The 27,655-nt window shown below is 39.3% G+C and overlaps 1 protein-coding gene across 15 annotated transcripts in view; it reads left to right on the top strand.

Moving 5' to 3' along the window:
- Nucleotides 1–27,655, top strand: part of HECW1 (HECT, C2 and WW domain containing E3 ubiquitin protein ligase 1) — a 400,600-nt gene that overhangs the window by 113,770 nt on the left and 259,175 nt on the right. For all 15 annotated transcript variants that reach the window (XM_078377440.1, XM_073002583.2, XM_073002582.2 and 12 more), the window contains one exon: nucleotides 26,901–27,225. In XM_078377440.1, the coding sequence (XP_078233566.1) occupies nucleotides 26,901–27,225 (325 nt within the window). The remainder of the gene's footprint in view (nucleotides 1–26,900; nucleotides 27,226–27,655) is intronic.

Genomic DNA, 27,655 nt, shown 5'->3' with positions numbered 1-27,655 from the left:
AACGACTCACTGACAATTTTTAAAATTAGCTCCATGGCTTGCCTTTTATTAAATAAATAAATAAATAAATAAATAAATAAATAAATAAATAAATAAATAAATAAATAAATCCCTGCCTTTACATTATATAGAAGCCTTTGAAACAGCTTCTTTTTTTAAAAAAACTCACAGAGACATTTTAAAGCTAGCTATGGCACACATTAAACAAGAAGCAATAGGCAGCTTGAACACTGCCGTTGCTCGTATTCATACTGAACCAAACACAGATAACAATCTGCTTCTCATATCCATGTGGCATTTGTCTAAACTCAAACAATTGTTAACCTTGAGTTGACTGAAAGCCATCTCAGTGCATAAATCAGCCATCACAATGTGCACGATACCTATATGAATTCTAAAGAAATGTTTGAAATGAATTATATATATCTGTATATATGTGAGAAAATGTAGAAAATGCAGAATGCAATAGATTCTTGTTCCTGTACACACACATTTGTGCCAAGCTCTGACCTTCCAAATTATTTACTATGCATTTGTGTAAACTCAGAACATGTGATAGTATTTTATGTACCGGTATATCTGAAATAAAGTATTTTGTGGTTTGTTGCTTATTGCACTTTCTTTTGTTGCTGATTACATTTGCCAATTTCCTTTCCTAGAAAAACAAACTTCCAAGAACTACCACATGTGTAATACTTCTGAGCAAAATGTGATTCTTTCATTTCATAGTGATCTATCTTCTTCTACATGTGGGCATTTCTAGCTTGACAAAGAAATACAGATGCATGCATGTTTTCTTCTGGGACAAATATTTTCAGTTTCTTGTCTGCGGGAATACATAATGTTGTAGTCAAGAATGCATGTAATCACTTAATTAAAATAAAGACACAACAAAAACATGTTTGTCCTTGACCTTAGCTCAACCTTTCTTGACATTTCTCTCCCACACCCTACTTATCAATCCAGTAGTTTTATCTACAACTACCACTATACTTGGCAACTGTCTAAAGAACTAAACAAAATTTTAAAAGACAAAAACATGTGGCACCTTGAAGACTATTACATTTTAACACGAGCTTTTGTAGACATGTCCACTTCATCAGAAATAATGTGAGCTTTTCTCCACAAAAGCTCAAATTAAAATATAATAGGCTTTGAGATGCCACACATTTTGTCTTTTATTTATTTATTTTGTTTCGTTTCGTTTCTTTTGGACTTTGCCTGATGTGCTTCCACAGACTAACATGGCTACTTCTTCTAAAATGACCACTATACTGTACAGGTCTTTCATGCTTACAACTGACAGAAAAGACGGGACAAAATGTATACTGCATAAGGACAGGGAAGTGCGAGGGAAAATAAATGGGGAGAGAGACATGAAAGGTGACATCAGTCTAGCACAGTCATGGCAAACCTATGACACCTCCCTTGGCATGCAAGCAGAGCACTACCCCCCTGCTACCCACCCCCACTACCCACCCCCACCCCACAGCCGAACCACAAATTGCACCATCATCAGCCATTTTCCTTGGTTCCTGCACTCTTTAAGAGATCGGAGGTGAGCCTGCTTGATTGGTTACAGCTGGCCCCCTGGCCCCGGGGCTTGTGAAGGACTGCTTCTGCCCCGAGGTGAGTGCAAGCAGGAGGGAACAGCTCCAGGTTAAGGAGGGAAGGAACGTGCAACTTCATTAAGCATATTTAAATGTATGTACAAAATGGAGGGAGCGAGGTGTGTGTGTGTGTGTGAGAGAGAGAGACAGACAGACAGACAGACAGGGAGGGAGGGAGGGAGGGAGAGAGACTGTGGAGTTTTATCTCCACTGCATTTAGCTCTGCAGTTTCTGCTGAGAACAGCAGAAGTATGAAGTGTGTAGTAATCGTGTTTCTCTATTTATCATTCCCAAAGCAAGCAAAAGTATCACATTTTATTTCCAAAATCTGAATCCCAGTCTTTCTGCTCCTGGTCCTACTTTGACTGCAACAGCAAACAAAAGACTGGGTTTCTTTATTATGTCAATCCATCTCATGTGCAGTCTTCCTCTTCTCCTACTGCTTGATTTTTTTCTTGCATTGCTGCCTTTTCCTGTGAGCTTGTCTTCTTATGATGGTAGTACAGTACCCTTTGTTTGGTTATTTTAGCTTGTAGTGAAAATCCACAATTAATTTACTTTAATTATCTTTCTTACAAGTCATGTTATCTGTAAAACTCTTTTCCAACACTACATTTCAAATAAGTGAAATGTGTGTATACCCTTTATGTATTGTATAAAATGTGTATTAAAAGTCTGCACTCCAATTTCAATGTACTCAATAAGCTTTATAAATGTTATTGTTCTTTAATCGTTAAGTTGTGTCCGTCTCTTCGTGACCCCATGGACCAGAGCACGCCAGGCCCTCCTGTCTTCCACTGCCTCCCAGAGTCGGGTCAAATTCATGTTGGTAGCTTCAATGACACTGTCCAACCATCTGTCCTCTGTCGTCCCCTTCTTCTCTTGCCTTCACACTTTCCCAACATCAGGGTCTTTTCCAGGGAGTCTTCTCTTCTCATGAGATGGCCAAAGTATTGGAGCCTGAACTTCAGGATCTGTCCTTCCATTGAGCACTCAGGGTTGATTTCCTTCAAAATGGATAGGTTTGTTCTCTTTGCGGTCCAGGGAACTCTCAAGATTCTCCTCCAGCATCACAATTCAAAAGCATAAATTCTTCGGTAGTCAGCCTTCTTTATGGTCCAGCTCTCACTTCCATACATCACTACTGGAAAAACCATAGCTTTGACTATGCGGACCTTTGTCAGCAAGGTGATGTCTCTGCTTTTTAAGATGCTGTCTAGGTTTGTCATCACTTTCCTCCCAAGAAGCAGGTGTCTTTTAATTTCGTGCCTGCTGTCACGATCTGCAGTGATCATTGACCCCAAGAAGGTAAAGTCTGTCACTGCCTCCATATCTTCCCCTTCTGTTTACAAGGAGGTGATGGGACCAGTGGCCATGATCTTAGTTTTTTTGATGTTGAGCTTCAGACCAATTTTTGTGCTCTCCTCTTTCACCCTCATTAAGACGTTCTTTAATTCCTCCTCACTTTCTGCCATCAGAATGATGTCATCTGCATATCTGAGGTTGATATTTCTTCCAGTATGTCCATTTCCTCTCATTACATTTAATCTTAATTCTGGTTTGGGATCCCTCCAGTCCAGCCTTTCGCACGAGGTATTCTGCATATAAGTTAAATAAGCAGGGAGACAATATACAGCCTTGTCGTACTCCTTTCCCAATTTTGAACCAATTAATTGTTCCATATCCAGTTCTAACTGTTGCTTCCTGTCCCACGTACAGTGGGGTCTCGACTTACGAACTTAATCCGTATTGGAAGGCGGTTCATAGGTCGAAAAGTTCGTAGGTTGAATCTGCATTTCCCATAGGAATGCATTGAAAACTATTCAATCCATATCTGCCGTTTTCCGTCCATAGAAACTAATGGGAAACTAATGGGAAGCTGCTTTTCCGCCTTCTGCCACTAGAAGGGGATATTTTTTCTTTTTTTTTCTTAGGTCAAGAAAAGTTCAGGAAAGGAGGGGGGAGGCAGGGAACAGTTTTAAAAGCACTTCTGAAATCTTTTTTTTCAACGAAGCCAATTTTAAAGCATGTTTTAAAGCATGTTGTGCTGATTTTTTCAGCACAAAGACACACAGACAGGCTTTTTAGGTGTTGAGCAAGCCTCCCCAAGCCTCTTCAGAGCCAGCCGATCAGCTGTTAGGTGGGGAGAGGAGGCCGCAGGAGCAGAGAAAAGCACAAAATGGCTGCCAGGTTCCCTTCTGGGTGCCAGCTTTAGCTGTTTCCTGCTCTTTTTCCTGTAGTTCGGGGGCTACCAAGGCCTGGTAAGTGACTTTCTTTTATTTATTTTTAAGTTTCTGACTCTTTTTTCCCCTCCAGAAGCCTCTAAGGGGAGGGAGGGGGCACTTTTTTCCTGTACGTAACTCGAGGGAAGTTCGTATGTCAAGTTGCTATTTCCCTATCGGGCGGGTTCGTAAGTCGAAAAGTTCATATGTAGAACCGTTCGTAAGTCGAGACCCCACTGTATAGGTTCCTCAGGAGATAGATAATCAGGAACTCCCATTTCTTTAAGAACTTGCCATAATTTGTTGTGAAGCAGAAGTAGTCAATGAACCAGAAGTAGATGTTTTTCTGGAACTCTCTGGCTTTCTCCATAATCCAGCGCATTTTAGCAATTTGGTCTCTAGTTCCTCTGCCCCTTTGAAATCCAGCTTGTACTTCTGGGAGTTCTCGATCCATATACTGCTGAAGCCTACCTTGGAGGATTTTGAGCATAACCTTGCTAGCGTGTGAAATGAGTGCAATTGTACGGTAGTTAGAGGATTCTTTGGCATTGCCCTTCCTTGGGATTGGGATGTAAACCGATCTTTTCCAGTCCTCTGGCCACTGCAGAGTTTTCCAAACTTGCTGGTATATTGAGTGTAGCACTTTAACAGCGTCATCTTTTAAGATTTTAAATAGTTCAACTGGAATGCCATCACCTCCACTGGACTTGTTGTTAGCCAAGCTTTCTAAGGCCCACTTGACTTCACTCTCCAGGATGTCTGGCTCAAGGTCAGCAACCACACTATCTGGGCTGTCTGGGTGCTGCATGTGTTGCTCTCAAACTAACAGTATATGGGCCAAGGTTTGGCAAATTGTCAGCATGCATACAACATCAAAAATCACACTGTGCAAAAGCATGCCAAGTTGAGTATCCCTTAAAAATACATGCATATAATTATTTTAAAAGTTTGTATAAATTACCTTGCTTGTATTACTTTAATATTTGTTTCCATTTACTAGAGTTAATGGTTGTTTTCCGATAAAAAAGTGTTTGTATCATTGAAAGTTCTCCTATGTTTTGAAGACAAAAGATAGTGATTAATTCAGACAACTGTATGAGTTGTTTTTTCTAAACTAAAACATCAGTATTCAGATTTAATTGCAGTGTTGGCACTTCGAAAGAAATAATTTGGTTTTGTGTTGCCGTTTGGGCACTCGGGCTCAGAAAGGTGAGCCATCACTGGTCTAGCAGCTTTCACAGTCTCTTATCTAAGTAGGTGAATCAATGAGCAACTCCAAGAAAGTGGTCCATATTTGATATTTTTTCTGGTCCCCTGCTCTTTTCTCCTATCTTATCTTTCATGGCCAAATTCATGAGGTCTTCTGTCCTGTCAATATGTTGTTGAAAGGGAACTTCCAGTACTTTAAAATGATGCATTCAGCCATTAAGACTGTCCCTAGGATCCACAGTCTGTACCTACCAATTAGGGTCCTAACAAATCATCCCTTCTTAGACCCTACTCCAAGTATTCAGAATAGATCCTAAGGCAAAACAAACAAACAAACAGAAAACCTCTGAAGATTCATTCATGGATTGTCAATGTTATTCATTAGTTGTGGAAGTCAGACAATTTATTTGCACCTTTAAAAGCTACAGTGTTTTGGATTGCTTTGTAAATTATATTCCTGCTTTTGAATAGTGAATTGAGTAGCACAGGATATATTTTTATGTCTCTTTTATTGAGTTAAGATTGTAAAAGTATAAATTCCATTAAAATATGTTAAAATATAAAATTATGTTGTGGTATATCATCTGACATGGGAATCTCTTTAAAATGAAGACATTTATTCCCTCCCCCTTCAGATTCTGCACAGTACTCATGGTTGCTATTAAGGAAAGGTCCCTGTTGATTTTAGGAAAGTGCATAGTAAGGAATAATCTCTTTTTTTCCATCTAATTTTTATTCTTTTCAATGGGGATAGGATTATGGGGAAGGGCAGTTAGGCCTGGGGAGGTAGGTATGGATAGGGAAAGGGTAAAATTCCAGAGAGTGAGATAGTACATTTACATCGACTTATACAATTATATTAGAAAGAGAGAGAGAGAGAAAGACAGCAAATTTTCCAGTATTACTATATTTACTAATCTATCTTTTCCCTCGTTGGACTTTCACATTCTTCTTTAGTCTATGCTTTCCAGATTATCTTTTGAGTCTAATCATGAAATTCTTCCCTGTATATCCACCCAATACAATAAAAGTCTCCTCCTGTGTTTTACGTTTCCCACACTATTTATTCCTGGTGTATGCTGTATTAATTCTTTGTGTTGTGTCTATATTTCGTTGAACATCCTCTGATCGCATCTCCATGAGGGATGCTAAATAGATAGTAATCACTTGTGCTGCATCTTCTCCTTTTTGTTCTGTTAGATTCTGTAATGTTAAGTATGGCAGTGGCTCTTTCAATTTGTAGATTTTCATCTTGCTTTCTTTCCCGTTTCAGTTCTTCCATCTCTGTATCAAGGTCTTCTTGTTCTCCAGTTCTTCTTGTGTTCTTTTTATGTTCCATCTATTCTGGCTATTTGTTTTCTATTTTCTGAAATTTGATTTTTGATACCACTCATTTGCATTCCTAAATCGTTCATTTGAACACATAGCTGAGCCATCCCTCCTTGTAGTTGCTATAGCCCTGTTGATAATGCATAACTTTATTGCAGTATAAAACTATAGGAATACATCTAGCACAGTTACAGGATAATACCCTGGTAACATAAGTGAATATCTATAGAGAATCCAAAAGTCAAAGTTTAAAATTTAAATTAGAATTTAAACTTTAATTAACCTATCTTCTTCATATGAAATTTAATCAAATATAAGAAAATTTAGCTATTTGTTTAGTAATAAAAGAGTTTTCATCATTTTAAACTCTTTCCAAACCCTCCTCATTTGCACCTGCCCTGTTGATAACATATCTTGAATACTCTGTTGCCAGTCCTTAAATGATTCTTGCTTCAATAAACCTCTGTCCCTGTGCAGGTGAGCCTCTTTGAGTTCTCTTTTTTCCACCTTTTGTCACCATATTGATTCCCCTACCCTTCTTAAGTTAAGTAAATAAAGGATGATGTTTAAGTCTTCTGTCAGCATCTGTTTTCTTTTTCTTTAAGGAGTGCTGTTTAAGTCTTCTCTCAGCAGATGTTGCTGTAACCTTCCTTTTCTTTCTCAGTCTTATTTACATGTCAGATCCAAGAGGGGGGTGGAGCTTCCCTCTGGATAGCCAGTTCTCACAGTCGCCAAATCACAATAATAAAAATTTAAAGGATCTGCAATGCTTTGAAGTAAGTAGGATTTAATATTAATATTTGAGATAGTTGTGGGAGTGAGGCTTTTACCTTAATTTGCTCTTGTTATGCGGTTAGGTAGTTTTCTCTTCCTTTCTCTCTCCTCTCCTCTTGTTCTCCTGATCCAAGCTGGGGCGGGGGAGGCTCACTTCTACTGTAAGGTATTTTTTAAAGGTAAAGTCCATTTTGCTGACTCTTTATATCTATCTCTTTTCTGTGTACTTATTTGGGTCTATGAAGATTTTCCTTACATGAACAAATATTATAACATACTCGGAATCTCTGGTTGAGATATTTCCAACATTCTTTTACACTTTCTCATTCTCTGCTTGGGGTGTTCCCAGCCCTTTGCCAAGATGTCTTCCTCTTCGTTCCATGCACTCAGATGCAGCTTCGGAGGGGGAACCAGCCTATGCTGATTCCATTCCTCCCCCCCCCTTTGTCATCTCTGCTCCTTCAGACGCCGCTTCTTCTAGATGACCACCCTTCCTTCCACCCCCACCCCCCAGGTTGCAGCGGCCAGAACTGAGGGGTCCTGGTCAGGTTCAGGAGCTTGTTTGAAACCTGACCGGTTCTTCCCACCACAAAACCCTGTCCAGTAAGGAATAATCTTGATGGTTATAACAACATTCCCGGTGCCTCTCTCCCATAGTAATAGTTAACATTGTGTCCACTGGGCATGGAGGGATTGTGCTTACTGTGTAATTAACCAAGAGTGACCACACACCTGCATCTGTGGAATTAAAGGCAAGTACTGTATGCTATCTGTATACAGGAATACTGACTGATTAATAGTATCCAGCATGGGTCGTACATTTATGCTTCCATTACTGCGTTATGATATATTCAGAGAAAACACTGAATCTCATTATTCCATACATACATATTTTAGTTCACAGCACACCCACAATGACTGCTGCTGGTGTCCTCATTTTTATTCCAGATCATCTTGCAATAATAAATAATAGATGTTACTTGCTAACTAACTTATTCCATTAGATGTGCTTCCATACAAAGAAGCATAATCTTCCCACTGGGTAAAACCACCAACTTGTCACAAGTTCAGCTCGAGGGGTGCATCTCCTGTGAAGACTTCCAAGAATAAGCCAAGAAGTGCTGGATGATGCATCTATGTAGAAATAGAACTTGCCTTTAATGTGCTGTCACTAAAAGTTCCCATTTAATTCCCAAACATATGGTATCATTATCAATTAGACAAAAAGATGGAAAATAATTAATGGATTATGAACTACAGAGATATATAAATCTCTGTATATATCTCTCTCTCTCTCTCTCTCTATATATATATATATAAAATAAAAAATAAATAAATAAATAAATAAATAAATAAATAAATAAATAAAATATTAAAGATCCAGGGCAGGATTCCTCTGATTATTAGTTAATGGAGAAGAACACCCAAAGATTACTGCAGCCCACTGTCCTGCCATTGCAATAGACAGCTGGTTGTTCATTGCAGCAAACAAGGTCTTGGGTTAGACAAGCCTCTGGTCTCATCCAGCAGAGCTTTTTAATGATGGATACAGAAACTATGTGGCATCTCCTCAATATATTATTGTTATTTGTTTAACTTATATACTACCCCCAAGTGCTTGGAGCACTCTCTGGGCAGTTTATAACAAAATTATGCCAACAACACTTTAGCCCCAAGCCAATTGAGTATTACTGACCTCAGAAGGATGGAAGACTGAGTCAACTTTGGGCCAGCTACCTGAACTGTTGGGATCCAACTCAGGTTGTGAGCACAGGCTTGACTGGAGTACTGCAGTTTAACCTCTGTACCATGGGACTCTGTGAATTGGATATTAAAATTAAATAGTGCTTGTGCAGTTATGACCAAATACAAAATTATAAAGCTGATGAACAAACGGGAACATATATCAGGAGCTTCTCGGGTTCAAATATAGCATCATTTCTTGGGTGTGAGTGTGTTTTCTTATTGTTACATGCCTTCAAGAAGCCTCTGACTTGCAGTGATCTTATGAATAAGTCATCTCCAAAATGTCCTCTCCTCAACAGCTCTTCTAAAAGTGGGGCTGTGGCTTCCTTGGTAGAGTCAATACATCTCATGTTTGATGTTCCTCATTTTCTGTTCCCTTAAGCTTTTTCTTCATTATTGTTTTTTCCCCAGTGAATTCTATATTCTTGTGATGTGCTCAGAGTATGACAACCTAAGTTCATCATTTTTGGATGCAAAGAAAGTTCAGGCTTGATTTGTTCTCAGGCGCCCTTGCTCATCTTTCTGATAGTCACTCTAGGGTATCTGCAAAGCTCTTCTCCAGCACCATATTTCAAACAAATCATTTTTCCCTGTCAGCCTTACTTATACACTTGTATATAGTGATTGGGAATATAATAAGGTGGATTATTTTGGCCTTGATCTCCAGTGACACACCCTTGCGCTTGATGATCTTTTCTAATTCTGTCATTGCTGCCCTTCTGAGTCTCAGTCTTCTTCTGATTTCTTGGCTGTAGTCTCCATTTTGATTGATAATTGATCCAAGGTATACAAAATCTCTAACTATTTCAGGTTCTTCATAGTCAGTGTTAAAGCTGTGCAGTTCCTTTGTAGTCATGATTTTGCTCTTCTTAATTTTCAGCTGCAGTATTGCCTTTGCACTATTTTCTTTCATTTTCACTTAAAGTTGTTTCATGTAATTGCTGCTTTCTGCTAGAAAGATGGTATCATCTGCATAACTTAGTTAGTGATGTTTCTTTCCCCAATTTTCACTCACCTTTATCTGATTCTAGTTCAGCTTTCTATATGATATATTCTGTACATATATTGAACAGATGGGGAGATAAAGTGCACTGTTGTCTGACATATTTGCCCATTAGAAACCATTCTGTTTCTCCATATTCTGTCCTAGTGGTTGTTTTTTTTTTTGTCCACAATACAAGTTCTGCATCAGGACAATCAAGTGCTGAAACACACCCATTTCTTTCAGAACAACCCGTAGTTTCCTATGATCCATGCAGTTGCAGGCTTTGCTGTAGTCTATAAAGCATAGGAAGACATGGTGGCGCTGTGGGTTAAACCGCAGAAGCCTCTGTGCTGTAAGGTGAGAAGACCTGTGTAGCAACCCTCCAGCTCCTGTTTGTTTTCCTTAACTCCCAGATTTCCTTTTGGGTGCTACTTACAATTTTCACCTTTTATACGCTGCCACCAGAGGAGAATCTCCTCAATGTACCAAATAGGAATAATAACTCTCTGTTGTAAAGTGTAACAATATTTATTCATAAGATAATAGTTCAATCACATATGTAAATCAAGAATGGTCTTATTTTATTCATTCATTAATAGTGCTTTTGACTTGAGATGTTTGTTTATTTAGATTTACTTTAATCACAGTGTTACCATATTCAAACAGTATCTTTTATTTTTATCACTATTAATTCATTCAATTCTTAACCAAACCAACTTCCCAAGATCTTGTCCTATTACTAACTCTTTCAATCCCTCTGTATGACTACCTTCTCTCTAACCCATCAATGGCCCTAACTGCCTAAAAACTGTCATTAACTGTCATTTTGTCTCCTTTTATTCTCTTGGTTCCGCCCCTCCTGTCATGACATAGGCTCCTACACCAGAGCTCTGACCTGATTGACAGGAGTAACCTGAGAGCTGTCCGTCACAACCTGCAGTTGTAAGATCAAATCCATGTGACGGAGTGAGCCCCCATCGCTTGTCCCAGCTCCCACCAACCTAGAGGTTTGAAAGCATGCAAAATGCAAGTAGATAAATAGGTGCCACCATGGTGAGAAGGTAACGGCGTTCCGTGTCTAGTCACGCTGGCCACGTGACCACAGAAGATTGTCTGCAGACAAATGCTAGCTCTGTGGGTTGGAAACAAAGATGAGCTCCACCGGCTAGAGTTGGACACGACTGGACAAAATTGTCAAGGGGAACCTTTACCTTTACCTTTTACATTGGCTACACTGAGTAGGGAAATTGTGACCTCTTTCTACCTATGGGTAGTGAAACTGTGGGATGGGGAAATTACGGCTTCTTTCTGCCTATTCAGATGGGAGAAATACAGAAGCCCTTCTCCTTCCCAGGTAATTTACCATAGGAATTGGTAACGGGAGGGGGAATTAGCTGCTAAGGAAGGAGAAATAAAGAAATAGATGGAGTTAAGCAGCTCATCTCTTCCATAACTGTGAGTGTTGTCTGTCTCCTAGGCTTTGTTTTCTGGTTGAACAGAATAAGCTTCTTAATTACCAACAAATAGTGCTGATCTCTGTATTTTCACCATTTGATACCAAAAATAACAGATTCTGATTTAATCTCTATCTGTCTGTCTGTCTGTCTGTCTGTCTGTCTGTCTGTCTGTCTGTCTCTCTCTCTCTCTCTCTCACACACACACACACTTGCTTTTTGAAAGATAGGTGGACTACTGTATAACCTTGATAACCTCCATCTTCAAACATCTTTATGAAATATTTTCAGCTACCAAATTGTCTATGGGCAACCAGTAAACTTCATTATTGACCATGAATATGAATGTGACTCTACTTAAGTCCCATGAGAATCATTTTGAGCCATGAGGAAAATAATAGGTCATGGATATGGGCTGAAGTCTCTCCATAATTAATTATGAGTACTGATTATTTGTAGCATTAGTTTTTTAATACTCAAGCTTAATGTTATGTTAATTAAAATAATTAGCGTTCAGTGATACAATGAAGAAAATATAGATTATCAGGTAAATTTTAGATTGCCATATTATGGCTGGCTTGCTCTGTGAGTTAGGTTTCTGATTGCCAGAGGCTGGGAATTCAGTTTCTCACTGTACATTCCTGAAGAACCAGCCTGTATGGCCTTGGGCAAGCTGCACAGTCCCAGAGCACCCCGATGAGAAGGGAATGATAAACCACTTCTGATTACTACATAGAAACTCCTGAAAAGGGTCACCATAAGTCAGAATTTGACTTGATGGCATACAATCTTTATTGTTGTTGTTACATTTTATTAAGAATACTAGAAGAAACAAGGTTTTCCAGACAATAAAAATTTTGAAATGTCAACATAAAATGCATAACAGAATCTTACAATATGCTTGATGTGCTGCACAATCCAAGGAAAGCTCATTGCATTCACTAGTATCTCTGTTATTTAAGGAGCACCTTGCTACATTTTCTGTATCACTCAAACATGGAAAAACCAACACTGGGACAGAAAATAGTTTTAGAATGAGCAAAAAACCCACCCTGCTTTTTTATATAAAATTGAGAGACGCTTTATGATGCAGAAAGATTAAGAAAATTCTTTATTTCCCTAGATGTAGACAGGAAGTCTCATCAACTTGTAGTCTCTGCTCTGAGAAGTACATTGTCCCAACCAGTGCTCCCAGATTTCTTATAGCTGAAATGAAAGAAAACTGTACTTCTTGTTTGTATCTGGTTTATCTTTAGAGTGTGAAAAGGTAAGGACTACATTCTTCTAAAGGAGCTCATCCCCTGTACTGTTGCATGAGAGTTTCTCATGGTTGCAGGAGCAGAGATTCTTGCAGAGATACAACAACCAATGCTCACTGCTGATTCTGTAGCATTCATTGGGAGTAGCTGTGCAAACAAATTGCACAGTTATGCACTCCCAAGGACAGGATAATCAGTAGGACTAAGTAATGGAATCCTGCAGAGATGCAGTGAATTGCTTCTTTTGTGGACTGGGTGCAAACCGGATCAAGGGACTCTAGTAATACAATTCTGTTGTTGATATTACAGCACCTGCAGGTGCCATACTGTTGCAGAGTTTCTGCGTAGTATTCCTACAGCAACAACTATAACTGGTCTGGTACTGGTTTTGAGATACAAAAGCTTACCTATATCTGTTATGCATTTACTATTATTTGATAGATAGATGTTCATGTTGCTCCTTGTGGGCAACTTGAAGGCCTAGTGTCTCTAGAAGCTGAACTATATGATTCAGCAAATATGACTTATCGGCCTCCATTTCCATTTTAATGCATCCCCTAACTCTTTGATTTCTACCTCTTCGTTAAGGTGGTGTACATTTATTTATTTATTTATTTATTTATTGGACTTATATACCGCCCCATAGCGCTACAAGCACTCTCCGGGCGGTTTACAATTTAATTATACAGGCTACACATTGCCCCCCCCCCAGCAAGCTGGGTACTCATTTTACCGACCTCAGAAGGATGGAAGGCTGAGTCAACCTAGAGCCGGCTACGTGGGATTTGAACCCCAGGTCGTGAGCACAGTTTTAGCTGCAGTACAGCGTTTTAACCACTGCGCCACGAGGCTCTTCTTCATGTCCTCAACTTCTCCATCTGCATCTTGTTTCACCTTGAATATCCACTTACATCTGTTGACTTTCTTGCCTGGTGGTATCTTGGTCAGTGTCCATGTCTCATTCTTTACAGTGCTTTTATCCCTTCATTTGCAGCTTTTCTCCATCTGGCAGCTCCAGCTGGTGGCCTCTCCTCTATCTTCTCTCAGGTCACTGGCTCATCTCCTTGTGAGGTAGGACAGGTGAGGAGTTGGTACACCTTTGTTGGGCTGTTATAAGTGGCTGGTGGCTGGTTCCAGAACTTCTTGTGACATTGGAGCCTCTTGCTGTTTAACAGCCTTGACATCTTCATCTGTGTCTCTTAGTGTAGTACTTCTCTTGGTGTCTCTCTCTTGGTGTACTATTTCTCTTTATGTATTACTGTTAGTTTCCGTATCATCACCTTCCTGCTTCATATCTGGCTCAGGGTGTGAAAAGATTTATTTATTTATTTATTTATTTATTTATTTATTTATTTATTTATTTATTTATTTATTTATTTATTTATTTATTTATTTATTTATATATCCCACCTATCTAGCCACTTAAGACCACTCTAGGCGGCTTACAACAAACGTAATTACAATATGATTAAAACAATTTTAAATAAAGGAAAGAACTTAGACAAGGTGAGACAAAAACGAGGGGAGAGAAAAAGAGGAAAGATCAGGAATTGGCTGAGGGGAAGGCCTGCCGAAACATCAGTGTTTTAAATTGATTTTTAATTGATTGTTACATCTTCATCGAGGAGAGGTCCACCATATTGGTCTTCTGTTCTTCTTTTGTTAGCTTTCTTTTGTTCATCAAAATAAACCACATTGCTTAAACTGACTTCACCTGTTCATCATGTTATATCTTTTGCTGCCAAGAGCATAGCCAAGCAAAGCAGTCTTTTCAGTTCTTGAGTCCATTTTGTTGCTTTGTTTTTGGTATATGAGTTTGTGCTAGGCTTCCAAAAATTCTGATATGTTCTATGCTTGGTACTCTGTTATATTTTAGGTCAAATGATGTTTTCATAGTGCCTTTGGCTGTCAGTCTCTTCTACGAGATACGTAATAGCATCACCACAAAATTAGTTGGGCAGCTTTGCATCCACAAGCATGCATCTTTTCATCTCCAAAAGAAACCTCAGCTTTCTTTCAGCTATTCCATTCAGCTCAGGAGAATGTGGAACAGTTCTCCTTTGCAAAACGGAAAACTTTGTGTGTGGTGCAAAATTTGTTGCTCACCATGACCTTTTCTGCATTGAAGTGTGTCTCATTCTTCTCCTTCAGCAGGTAGGTGACACAGTACCTCAAGAAATCGTCAACAAATACTAGGATACATCTATTGTGTCCCAATGATGGGATAGTGAGTGGAACCCCTAAGTCGCTACATATAAAATCCAGCACTCTGGTGCTGCTTCTCTGTCCTTGGCAGGAATGAGGGCCTAACACTCTTTTCTGTGATACAGCTTATGGATCTGGTTCTATTGATTGCATAATTTGAATTTATTTTGATACCTATAGCAAGTTTTGGTTTTGCAGCTCCAAAATTGTTTTGGGATCTCTGCGTGTGAAGTGATGATGCAGCAACTTCATGCTATCTTGTATCTGAGCTTGCATTGTGCTGATCTGTTGTTATTCATATAAAAGATGCGGTCTATAGACACCTTTCAGTTTGACTGTTTGAAAATGTATTTCACCATCTTACATTACTGTACACTGTCCATTTTGAAAATGTAAAAAAAAAAAATCTTTATTATCCAAAGCGGATGCACTTAACATGTGTTGCATTGTAGTTCGGGAACAAACAATATATCACTTAGTCTCACTTTTTCATCAGACAGTTCGAAGTTCAAAATGCGAGCCACTTTCCTTAAATTTCCATGACATCACCATTAGCAGCTTGAATATTTCCACTAGGTCTTTCATCTAGATTTATTTATATTTTATGTGCACAATGTCTGGTGCACCCTGAGTCAATGATCCAGTAATCTGATTTCTGTTCATAATCATGAGCCGTGCATGCCTTCTGTTTAAATTTCTTTCCAGTCTTTCCTTTTATTTCTCTGTTAGAGTTAGACGTCACGTATTTTCTGCAATCTCTTTATTCTTTTGATTTAAAACTAGTACAGTTTCTATTGGTTGAGGCATCTCTTGGGAATGGGCAGTTCTTTGCTGTGACCTGTCTTGCTATAGCTCCGGCAGCTATCCAGCCATGATACATGACTTTTATTGCCTTTCCCACTCAGCATGACATTTAAGCCACTTTCAGTTGAGGGTCTCATGGGAGCCTTTTGGGTCTATGAACTCTTCGCTCAGACAATGCAAAGACTCTTGTTGACAACTTATTTGTTTTCTATACAAGATAGATTCAAAAGCATCAAAACATCCATTAAATGACAGCATGAGAAATCTTATTTCTGTTTGGCACTCCCTGAGAGGTGTGCTTCTCCTGATCCTCATTACTATTAGTAGTATTAATATTAGCATTAATGTGGGTGTTAGCAACAAGAGTTAGTAGATCAAGGCATCAGATTGGATTGGTGGGCACGATCACAATTATTATCAAGGTTTGTTAAAGATAATCAACAGGGCTTTACCTAGAAAATACCCATTTTGACAGAATTCTTCTAGAATCAGAGATAAAATGTATTAAGTTACTATATAATTTTCTGTTAGATTTTGAAACACAAGATGAAATGGTAAAGGCATGTATGATTAAATGGGCACAGAATGTAGGACATAATATTGAATTGGATCAATGGGAACACATTTTGAAAACAAATATAAAATTAACTAAATCTGTTGCATTCAAAGAGAATATATGCAAAATGGTCTACAGATGGTACATGACACCCACAACTTTGGCTAAAATAAGCACCCAATTTTCAAATATATGTTGGAAATGTAAACAGAAAGAAGGAACATTTTATCATATGTGGTGGATGTGTAAAGATGCCCAAAGATACTGGAGTAAAGTGAACCAGATACTACAAGATATATTAGAAACTTCAATACCGATGATACCACAACTATTCCTATTAAATATTTTGCCAGATATACTAGACTCTGAAAAATCATATCTAACTATTCATATTATAACAGCAGCATGAATAGTTTTTACGAAACACTGGAAGGAATCTAGAACACTGCAAATAGACAAAGTAATAGGTAAAATACTTGAAACCGCAGAAATAGACATATTGTCAGATTGGCTGGATGCAAAAAAGAAAAAAGACCACGAGAAAATTTGGTTGCAATTACGGTATATACATGGTTACAAGGTAAATAGAACAGTAGACTGATACACAGTTATCTGTGTGGCTGCAGAAAAGATAATATAAATGATGGATAAATACTATCAGCTACATAATTAATAATTAGAACTACAAAATATCTGTCTCTATTTGATTTTCCCTCTTGCACACTGTCTATATTTCTTTATGATGTGTGGAACTATTTCTAAAAGATAATGTATAGAATTACTATGAAAAATACTGATTTGTAATGTGTCTGTTCAAATCCACTCCCTCAGAGGGTACCCTTACTCTAGCTGCTCTTTACCCTACCCTACCTTTATAAGGAGAAAAATAAAAAAATTATGAAAAAAACCTTTAAAAATGTGGGTGTTAGAATTAGAATATTTCCTGGTTGGAAAGTAGAATGGGGTTAGCCTGCAACACCCACCTTCCTGCTGTCTTCTCCTCTGTATGCTTCTTGATCCAATATGCTGCTAGAATCCACAGCACCACCTCTGTAGAAAAAGGAAAGAATGGAGCAGCTAGAGGCTAGCACACTGCTGTTTCCTAGCCAACCCCCAATATTCTACTAGGAATGAAGGAAGGGAAAACTGATATTTGTTGCCAGATAGGCTTGGGAAGGCAACATGGAACATCTTAAAAGTTGTAATGATATTCAGAAAGGGGAAGAGGGGAAAAATGTGTTAGGATGATCAAAAGAGAGACAAAGAATGAGAACGTGTTTGGGAGGAAGTAAGAATTTAAAAAAAGGAGAGGGGATGCGAATGATTAGGAGACTGATTAGAAGACACCAGGAGTATGGACGAGTAGCTCTTGTGTGCCGGGAAGGACAGTTGGACATGCATTTCTATCTAGTGCATTTGACATTGTGATCCAATGAATGAGACAGAGTTTGCATCAGTGACAGCAAAAGGAGTTGGGCTTTAAAAGGGAGCGAACTTGGACTTTGGGGCTGTGTTTGTATTGGGGGACTAAGGCCTTTGATATGTACATTAGGAAAAATTTTCTGATTGTACAGACAATTAGGTTAGTGCTTGAAAACCTAGGTTGGTTTTTGAAAACCCTTAAAAAGCTGAGCACCATAACTCTTGGAACTCTGCAAGCTCTTCAGTGGCTGAAGCTTACACAGATGAATTGGTGAAAAATGACCTTACTGAAGTTTTCCTTTACAGCTTTCAAGCTTTAATTAAAACAAGCAAGCAAGCAAACACACACACACACACACACACACAGAGAGAGAGAAGAATATGTTTACTGATTGTCTGAGGAATGGTACGGCTTTACCAGTACAGGAGAGCTCGGGTTTTTGTGGCCCTTGCATATTGTGTGGATTATTAAAGTTTTCTCAGAAGTTGACTTTTGATGAAGATCTGGTGAAATTGGGTCAACCCACTGAGTCTCTGCACTTTTCCATGCAATTTCCTGGCCTTTTATTTAATCTTTTTGTTTTGAAACTCTTCTCTTGACACTTTTGCATGGTTAAAATATTTTTACTTTGTCTACCTTTGATCAGGTATGCTCCTGCCTTCCCCTTCCTAGTTATTATTTTTGCTGGTGCATGCTTCCTTCTGTATATTGTCACATCCTGTCCAGTCTATTTGCTACCTAGCACGTATGTGATGCTGCTGAACAGTCAACATATTGAGCCCCTATATACATATTCCTACAGCTTTCAATACCTATCCAGCAAATATACTGCTAACAAGCAAAGTTCTAATCTTGCATTATAATTTTCTGTAAAGTATTATTTGGGTTTGCATTTTTCTATCCTCACACAATTTATACTACATTATCTATAATTGACTCTTCATAATGAAAATGATTCCTTTATAGATTTGAACTTTACACCTCCATGTAAACAGGTTTTTGAATGCCAGGTGTTTGTGAGTTCCTGAATGGGATAAAGAGCCATTTTTAATTATAGCTTGATTTGTGTTTTCTTTCACTTTTACACTTGACGTGTGTGTAGGAGTAAAAGAGGAGCAAGAGTGGGTAGGAACAACACTACACAGATGATTATGAACCAAATAGGTCAGTTTTTGCTCTCATGTACACCCACGCAATTCTTAGGCTTGCAGGGATATACTCTTGGTCTGTAGGGTTTTGATTAAAATTATAAACATAGCTTTTGATATCTGTGCCAACTTTTTCCCTTTAGATTTACAGCATTATAAATAATAAACTATGCCTGTGCATATCTTCCATGCTTATAACATCTCTGTTCACTCTGCAGGGCTTGCAGATTTGGAATGTACAACACCCATCACTTGAGCTTTGTTCTTGATCAAAGAAATTGTCAAAAAGAGATTTTAGAATTTCAGAATTAAATTTGAAGTGCCTGTGGAGTTACAATTATGATTCTACTCCACTGACACCTCTCATAATAAACTTGTTCCCACCACCACCACAGTTTATACAAACAGAAGCACTGTTACTTTTGTCACATGGAAATCTATGGATGGAATTTTGTTGTGTCTTCCTAATTTATGTTTTGGTGATTTTTGCAAGCTTCCTGCCTTCACGGAACTTCTTTTTGCATTGACCCATCAGGGAGCCTCCTTAGGCCTGCCACAGAACGTTGACATGTTGCTGGGAGTTTGGGCTCACATTCTAAGGCTAATTTCATGTGAAACAGTACTGGTGTCAGGACAATGACCTCATGGCACTGTGAACTTTATAACACCCCTTGTTAGTTTGAGTCTGTGGTGGTCCATCACAGCTGACATTTATCTCTGAAAGGGTTAATTCCAATGTGAGAACAGATAACCTTTTCTCATCTCAAAATTCATTGGGATATCAGTGTTTATAAATCTTAAACCATTGATTAACTTGTGGTGAAGTATTACAGACATTCACATCTTACTGTTTCTCAAGTTGAAAATAAGCAACACCAGTGTGCCTATTTCTACAAGCTTTATTCAGCTTAATTGCTTCTATGCAAGAGCTATTAAAAACATAACTTTTTGAGGCGTTACTGGCATGTTGCTTCATCTTACAAAAATGTTTCTTACAACAGTGAAAAACTGCAGGCACAAATGCTGAAATCCATTCTTGCAACTTGTGGAAAGCTTCAGGTATGGTTGCCATCAAAATTTCTTACAACTATGAAAAGATGCAAGCAGAGGTATATTCAAAATATTTAAAGGCAAAACTTAAGTTATAGGCAGAACTTAAAAGAATCAAAAGGAACAAAGATAATGTTTTAATTACATTCTAAAATGCAGAACTCATAGCATAAAAAGGTACAGTCAAAATGCAAAGTGTACTTACTTAAAAATAAAAATATGTGGAAGTAAAATATACTTTTAGTCTTTAAGCATATTCAGCCACACAGCAAAATATTTAACCATGTTGTCACTCACCCACATCAGTTTGCATCCATAGAGGGAAATTCATGATTTTCTGATCTGCGTTACTGGAAGTGAAGCTCACTGTTGTGCTATGTATGCCTGCTGCTCAGTGATGTCTCATACCTGGTATCACTATTGCTGGTACTGATGTGTGTGGCATATATATGTGTGGCGTTTCTCTTGCTTAAGGTAAAGGTAAAGGTTCCCCTTGACATTTAGTACAGTCGTGCCCGACTCTAGGGCAAGGTGCTCATCCCTTTCTCCAAGCCGTAGAGCCAGGGTTTGTCCATAGACAGTTTCCGTGGTCATGTGACCAGCACGACTAGACACAGAATGTCGTTACCTTCCCACCGAGGTGGTACCTATTTATCTACTCAAATTTACATGCTTTCGAACTGCTAGGTTGGCTCTCTTGCTTACCTGTATTAATATTTCTTTTATTTGTTTATCTTTCTCCAGTTATAAACAACTGAAATTTGCCAATATAGCAGACTGCCACCCCATGTAATACATCTCTTGGAATTTCTGTGAAAATCTCTATTGCTTTTGCTAAGACAGCAAACACACATGGAACCAAATCTTTGTTTACATTTTGACTAATTCCCTTGCACCTGCTGTAGTAGCAGACTGGCTCCATAGTAATATATTTGGGTACAGTTTTGCTGGGTGAGGAAAATTGCAGGGGCATTGAAGTCCTAGTGAGTGAATCCGGGAAAGCATCAATTTGGGATTACTATATTTCAGTACTCTAGGAGTTCCATGGGCTAGGATTTTTTCTTATCAATATCCATCCTGAAGTGTCCGCTTACTGTGAAAGAGATTCTTTGCCAGACGTTATTATACATTGACCTTGCTTTCCCTGTGGTTTGGATAGAGAATCAGCTGATTGTTTTGCAGTGACTTTTAGCACATGGCTATTCAAACTTCATTTTCTTAAGCACAATGCACATTTTCAGGGTTGCATTGTTTTAAATTTCTCTTAATTATTCTATCACTTACAGACAACATTTCAAACCTTGACACTGGGCCTGCTGAGACTCAAAATGTGACTAAGAGCACACCCAACCTACACCTGTACATTGCAGAAGAAGGTGACTAGTGGCAGAAAAATTGTATGCCCTTACTAATCTTCTCACAAAGAAATCTTTGACAAATTTATAAGGAACCCCCAGTATGAAGTCAAGACCAAATGGAACTCATAGACACATATATTGTAATATGTTAGACATAATATATAAGTACTATACCACTTGCATATGGATTCTGATCTGAGATTTAACAAAACAATGTTATTTCTGCTTCTTTCAAGGAATTGCAAAAATGAGAGATGTGAGGGAAACTATTAAGCACCTGGGATCTGAAAAGAAATAGCTGGGAGTGTAAATGCTAAATAGCATTTACTATTTGTGATTATTTTATTTTATTTGTCTTATTTATAGGTCAACTTTCTCCTGACAAGGAGACTCAAGGTGGTTCACAATATTAAAAAGGATAGAATTAAAAACACAATATGTTATACATTAGAAATGATTTAACTATAAAATTGAGTAAAGTATCATTGAACGATTAAAAACACGTAAAATGCTAAAAACAATCTGAACTAAAAAACATTCAGGGACTCAGTCATGATTGTTAAAAGCCTGTCTGAAAAGATGGTTCTTCAGCTGTTGGTGGAAAGATAAAAGAGAGGGGGGCACTTTGATCTTCCAAGGAAGAGCATTCCATAACCTGAGAGCAGCCACAGAAACGACCCTCTCTCATGTCCCCATCAACTGTGTCCACAGTGGCAATGGGACTGAGAGATAGGCCTCCTCTGACAACCTTGTTCTGAGAAGGCTCATGGGGAGAGATATGGTCCTTCAAATAGCCTGGACCAAAGCCATATAGGGCTTGATAGCTAGCACTTTGAACTGGACCAGGAAATGAACTGGTAGCCAGTGCAGTTGTTGTAGCAGTGGTCCTATATGCTCCCTATTCACTGGCCCCAGTCAGCATTCTGACTGCTGCATGTTGGACTGGCTGAAGATTCCAAATGGTCTTCAAAGGCATCTCCATGTACAGGACATTACAGTAATCCAAGCAGGGTGTAACAAAGGCATGGGTCACTGTTGCCAGATCAAGCATCTCAAGGAATGGTCACAGCTGGTGCACCAGTGTTAATTCTATACATTCACTTCTGGCCACCTGGACATCTAGGCTCAGGGATGAATCCAGGAGTACATCCAAGGTGTGAACCTGAGTTTTTAGGGGGAAAGTAACCATAGGTTGTACCCCTATTCCCTCATTTGCCTTCTCATTGATCAGGAACACCTCTGTTTTGTCTGGATTAAGTTTCAGTTTGTTTGCCCTCATCTAGTCCATTACTGATACTAGGAGCCTTGTGGCACAATGGTCGAACTGCTGTGCTACAGCCAAAACTGTGCTCATAACCCAGGAGTCAATCCTAGGTAGCTGGCTCAAGGTTAATTCAGCCTTCTGTCCTTCCAAGGGTGGTGAAATTAGTACCCAGCTTGCTGGGGGGGGGGCAATGTGTAGTCTGCATAATTAACTTGTAAACCACCCAGAGAGTGCTTTAAGCTTTAAGCACTATGGGGTGGTATATAAGCAGCACACTTTGCTTTTTTACTTTGCTTTAGGCACTGGTTTAGAGCCAAGACAGCTTCCTTGGAATTGGATGGAAAGGAGAGATAGAGTTGGATCTCATCTGCACACTGGTTACACTGAACCCCAAAACTCCAGACAACCTCTCCTAGTGGTTTCATGTAGATGTTTAAAAGCATGGCAGACAGAACAGAACTCTGGGGAATACCACAGGCCAATGGGCAGAGCATTGACCAGGAGACCACCTCCCAGCACCATCTTCTGATTTCTCCCTTCCAGGAAGGATTGGAACCACTGTAAAACAATGCCTATAAGTTCCATGCCAGAGAGATGGTCCCGAAAGATACCATAATTGATGGCATTGAAAGCCACTGAGAGGTACAGCAGAACCAACAAGGACACACTCCCCTGATGTGTTCTCAGCATAGTCATTCACCAAGGCAACCAAAACCGTCTTTGTCCCATAGCCAGTCCTTAAACAAAATTGAGGAGACTCTAGGTAATCCATTCCCTCTAGGAATCCTTGGAACTCAGAATCCACCATACGCTCCAGAACCTTGCCCATTCATTCATTAGGCATCCTTCAGTCTCGAAAGACTATGGTAATGTGCTCTGTATGGAGGATTTGGAACAGTGTCTAGTGTGGCTGAGGAGGCCAATTGGAGACTGACAATCCCTTCCACATGGAAGACAAATCCAAACTGTCTCCTGTCCAGCTCCCTGATTTTGCTCCTTTTGTGACTTCCTCTTTGTCTCGGCCTGCTGGACAAGGGTCTCTTCAAACTGGGAGAGGCCATGGTGCATTGCCTGCCTCCAGGCTGAATGCTCAGATGTCAAGGTTTCCCATCTGTTGAGATCCATTCCTAAGGCCTTCAGATCCTGCTTGCAGGTATCCTTGTATCGCAGCTGTGGTCTCCCTCTGGGGTGATTTCCCTGCACTAATTCTCCATATAGGAGATCCTTTGGAATCCAACCATCAGCCATTCTCACGACATGCCCAAGCCAACCTAGACATCACTGTTTCAGTAATGTATATATGCTAAAAATTCCAGCTCATTCTAGGACTACTCTGTTTGGAACTTTGTCCTGCCAGGTGATACCAAAAATCTGTCGGAGGCAACTAATATGGAAGGTGTTCAGCTTCCTCTCCTGGTGTGCACAGAGTCCAGGACTTGCTGCAGTACAGGAGTGTGATCAGGACACAGGCTCTATAGACTTGGATCTTGGTATATGCCGTCAGCTTCTTATAGAGCCATACTCTCTTTGTGAGTCTAGAGAACATGGTAGCTGCTTTGCCAATGTGTTTGTTTATCCAGCTCGACATCTAGAGAGAGTGTGTCAGAGATCGTTGAGCCAAGGTACACAAAGTCATGAACAACTTCCAATTCTTGTGTGGAGATGGTAATAGAGGGAGGTGAGTCCACACCCTGGCCCATGACTTGTGTTTTCTTCAGGCTGATTGTTAGTCCAAAGTCTGGGTAGGGCTGGCTAAAATGATTCATGAGTTGTTGGAGGTCTTCAGCAGAATGGGCAACAATGGCTGCATCATCTGCAAAGAGGAAGTCCCGAATGCATTTCAGTTGGACTTTGGTCTTTGCTCTCAATCTAGAGAGATTAAAGAGCTTTCCGTCTGATCTAGTCCTGAGATAGACACCACCTTACGTTGCAGTTCCAACAACAGCAAAAAAAGATCCCAAGAAGGGTTGGTGCGAGGACACAGCCTTGTTTCATTCCACTTCGGACGTCAAAGGATCTGATGTTGAGCCATCAAAAACTACAGTGCCCTTCATTCCCTCATGAAAGGACCTGATGATGCTAAGGAGTCGAGGTGGACATCCAATCTTGGGAAGTATTTTAAAAAGGCCATCCCTGCTAATGAAATCAAAAGCCTTTGTGAGATCTATGAAGGCCGCAAAGGTTAGGGAAATATAACTTTCTTAAGAAATCTGCTTTTATCACATCCTCGTATTTAGCCAGCACTATGTCACCAGAGGGACGTGGTGGCGCTGCGGGCTAAACTGAAGAAGCCTGTGCTGCAGGGTCAGAAGACCAAGCAGTCGTAAGATCGAATCCACGCGACGGAGTGAGCTCCCGTTGCTTTGTCCCAGCTCCCGCCAACCTAGCGGTTCGAAAGCATGCAAATGCAAGTAGATAAATAGGGAACACTTTGGTGGGAAGGTAACAGCGTTCCGTGTCCGTGTCTAAGTCGCACTGGCCATGTGACCACGGAAGATTGTCTTCGGACAAACTCTGGCTCTATGGCTTGGAAACGGGGATGAGCACCGCCCCCTAGAGTTGAACACGACTGGACAAAAATTGTCAAGGGGAACCTTTACCTTTACCTTATGTCACCTAAAGCCATAACAGCTTTTACACTAGCTAGGCTCAATGTATTTCCTTCTAAGCTTCTAGAGGGAAGATTTCGAGGTTTGCCTACATCAGGTTGTCTCTGCCCTTGTAATAGTGATAAAGTTGAATCAGTTGGTCATGTTCTCCTTTGCTGTACTTGCTATCGGGATCTTTGTATGGAGCTTTTTATCACCTATTATCTGTAAATCTCCTTGGAAATCAGAGGAGGATTATGTCCAGTTGCTACTCTCTGACAATACCCCATATATAACAAGTGGTCAAATTCTGTGCTGCAGCAATGGTTATTCATAATCAGTTATTTGAGTAGGTGATTTTAGATGGATAATATAATGCTTTTAATATAACACTGCCTGAGGTTTTACTTATATTAAGGATATATGATCTTATTAACTGGAAATAAAGGGTCATTTTATCATGTTTTAATGGAATTTTATTAGCCTGACTGACTTTATGAAACTATAATTATATGTATCTATTTTATATTGATTTGGTTTTACCGGTCTTTGACAGTAATAAAAGTATTCATTCATTCAACTTGTGCTGTTGTTCAGCATGTGGGCTCCCTCCTGCTATAATTTCATTCACAGTAGCAAAAGCAGTCCAGCATTCAGGCTAAATGGCAAATGTATATTGCAGCTTGGTCATGGGGAGCAGCTGCAGCACTGAAGTAATTCCAGACAGCCTCCAATATGTGAAGTCAGCCTCACATTTGTAAAACTCTGTTACTGTGGCAGCCGTTCTCCCTCTCTCCTTGCCATCTGTGACAGTGCCTCTTGGCTGCTCAGAATGAGTTTTTGCAGAAGAGCAGATGGTGTAGCTATGGGAAGGTAGCACAACATTTGGGTGCAAAAAAAATCAACAGAGATATTCACCTCTGGCACAGTATTAATACTAAATACAGAACTGAACCTTTAGTACAGTAGTTGTAACTCAAGAGTACCAAGCCCAAGGAAAGAGCTCAGCTGGCAAACACTGGTAGTTTCCAGGAAGGTGACTCTGTATCTTTACAGTGAAGCAGATGATGCATCTGGATCAAAGAGTGAAAAAGATGAGTACAATAGGACACAGACTCAGACATCACCTTAGCTGTCAAAGATTGATTGTGGGCCAAAGAAGAGAATCAAACAAGATTATATTTTTTTGATGGAAGTTCTTTGTTACATTAACTAATGTTGTATTTTCAGCAGAATGATTCTAGTTATGCAGAATATGTGGCTAGGAATTCATATTACATCAGAGATAATAAAAAAACTCTTAATAACAACCAGCTAATGGGAAATGATTATCAAAATTAATTCAGTGGCTAGAATTCTGTTAGCTAAATGTACTGGTGTAACTCCATTACAGTAACTCAGTGGCTGAAATCCTGCTGGTAAAGGTGATTTTCTGACATTAACTGCTCTCCCTCCTACCTCCCAAGGCTCTGAAAGGCTTCCTTATGTCAAAAGGGATCCCTGGGGAGCACCAGAACTTGTGGGGGTATAAGAAGCTTTAAATTAATTTAAATTAAAAATTAATGTTACCTGCTGGTGACATCTTCTGCATTTATAATCCAGTAGGATTTCAGCCACTGTGTGATAACAAACACCTATGCTGACTTAGTTTGCAGTACTGTATCACTGAAATTTACGCTGAATGACCTATGCTGGTGTACATATGTAATAAAATTTTGGCCATCATAAGCAACTTCCTGAAGGCTGTATCGTAAGCAATGTGCACTGCATTCTAATTGAAATACTTTTGGGTCTGGCACAGTCATACATGAATATTTCATTCACTCACTCCCCCATTACTTTTTTAAATTGTGATATTTCAGATTCTGGAAAGATAGATTCTGAATTTCAATTATTTTCCTCTTTCATTTTGACAGAATCTATATCAGAACAGGTTCTTAGGCCTGGCTGCCATGGCGTCTCCTTCTAGGAACTCGCAGAATCGGCGCCGGTGCAAAGAACCTCTGAGGTACAGCTACAACCCAGACCAGTTCCACAACATGGACATTGGGAATGGCCCTCACGAGACAGTCACTATTCCACGCTCTACAAGTGATACCGATTTGGTAACCTCAGACAGCCGGTCTACACTCACAGTCAGCAGCTCCTATTATTCCATAGGACATTCACAAGATCTTGTGATTTATTGGGATATAAAAGAAGAAGTGGATGCAGGGGACTGGATTGGCATGTATCTCATTGGTAAGTTCCACCTTGACCTTAGGATTTTTCATTAATTTTACAAATAGAAAATAAACATAAAGCAAACCTTTACAGCTTTTGACCAACCAAATTATTAAATACAATTCATGTAATATGACCTAAGCTCTTTCAACTAAAAATGCAAAATAGACTGGAACAATGGGAGGTTTATCAAATACCAGTAGCAATAGTCATAAGAGAATTCCTTTTAGGCTGCATTAAACTTGGTTGAATAAATGTTTTTGTTCTAATGCATAGTTAAAGAAAATTATTCGCAAATAAATCCCACTGAAATAAAGGATGTTTGGTGACTTTCTCTGAAGAGCTTAGATAGTTGAATGAACTATGTTGCACTTACATGTAGAAAAGATTAATTGATATACAAAGATCTTCATAGATACACTGGATTTTCTTAAGTTACTGGCTTGAA

This window comes from Pogona vitticeps, chromosome 6, assembly GCF_051106095.1.
Source record: "Pogona vitticeps strain Pit_001003342236 chromosome 6, PviZW2.1, whole genome shotgun sequence".
Lineage (NCBI taxonomy): Eukaryota > Metazoa > Chordata > Lepidosauria > Squamata > Agamidae > Pogona > Pogona vitticeps.
This window is presented reverse-complemented; position numbering and strand designations above follow the sequence as displayed.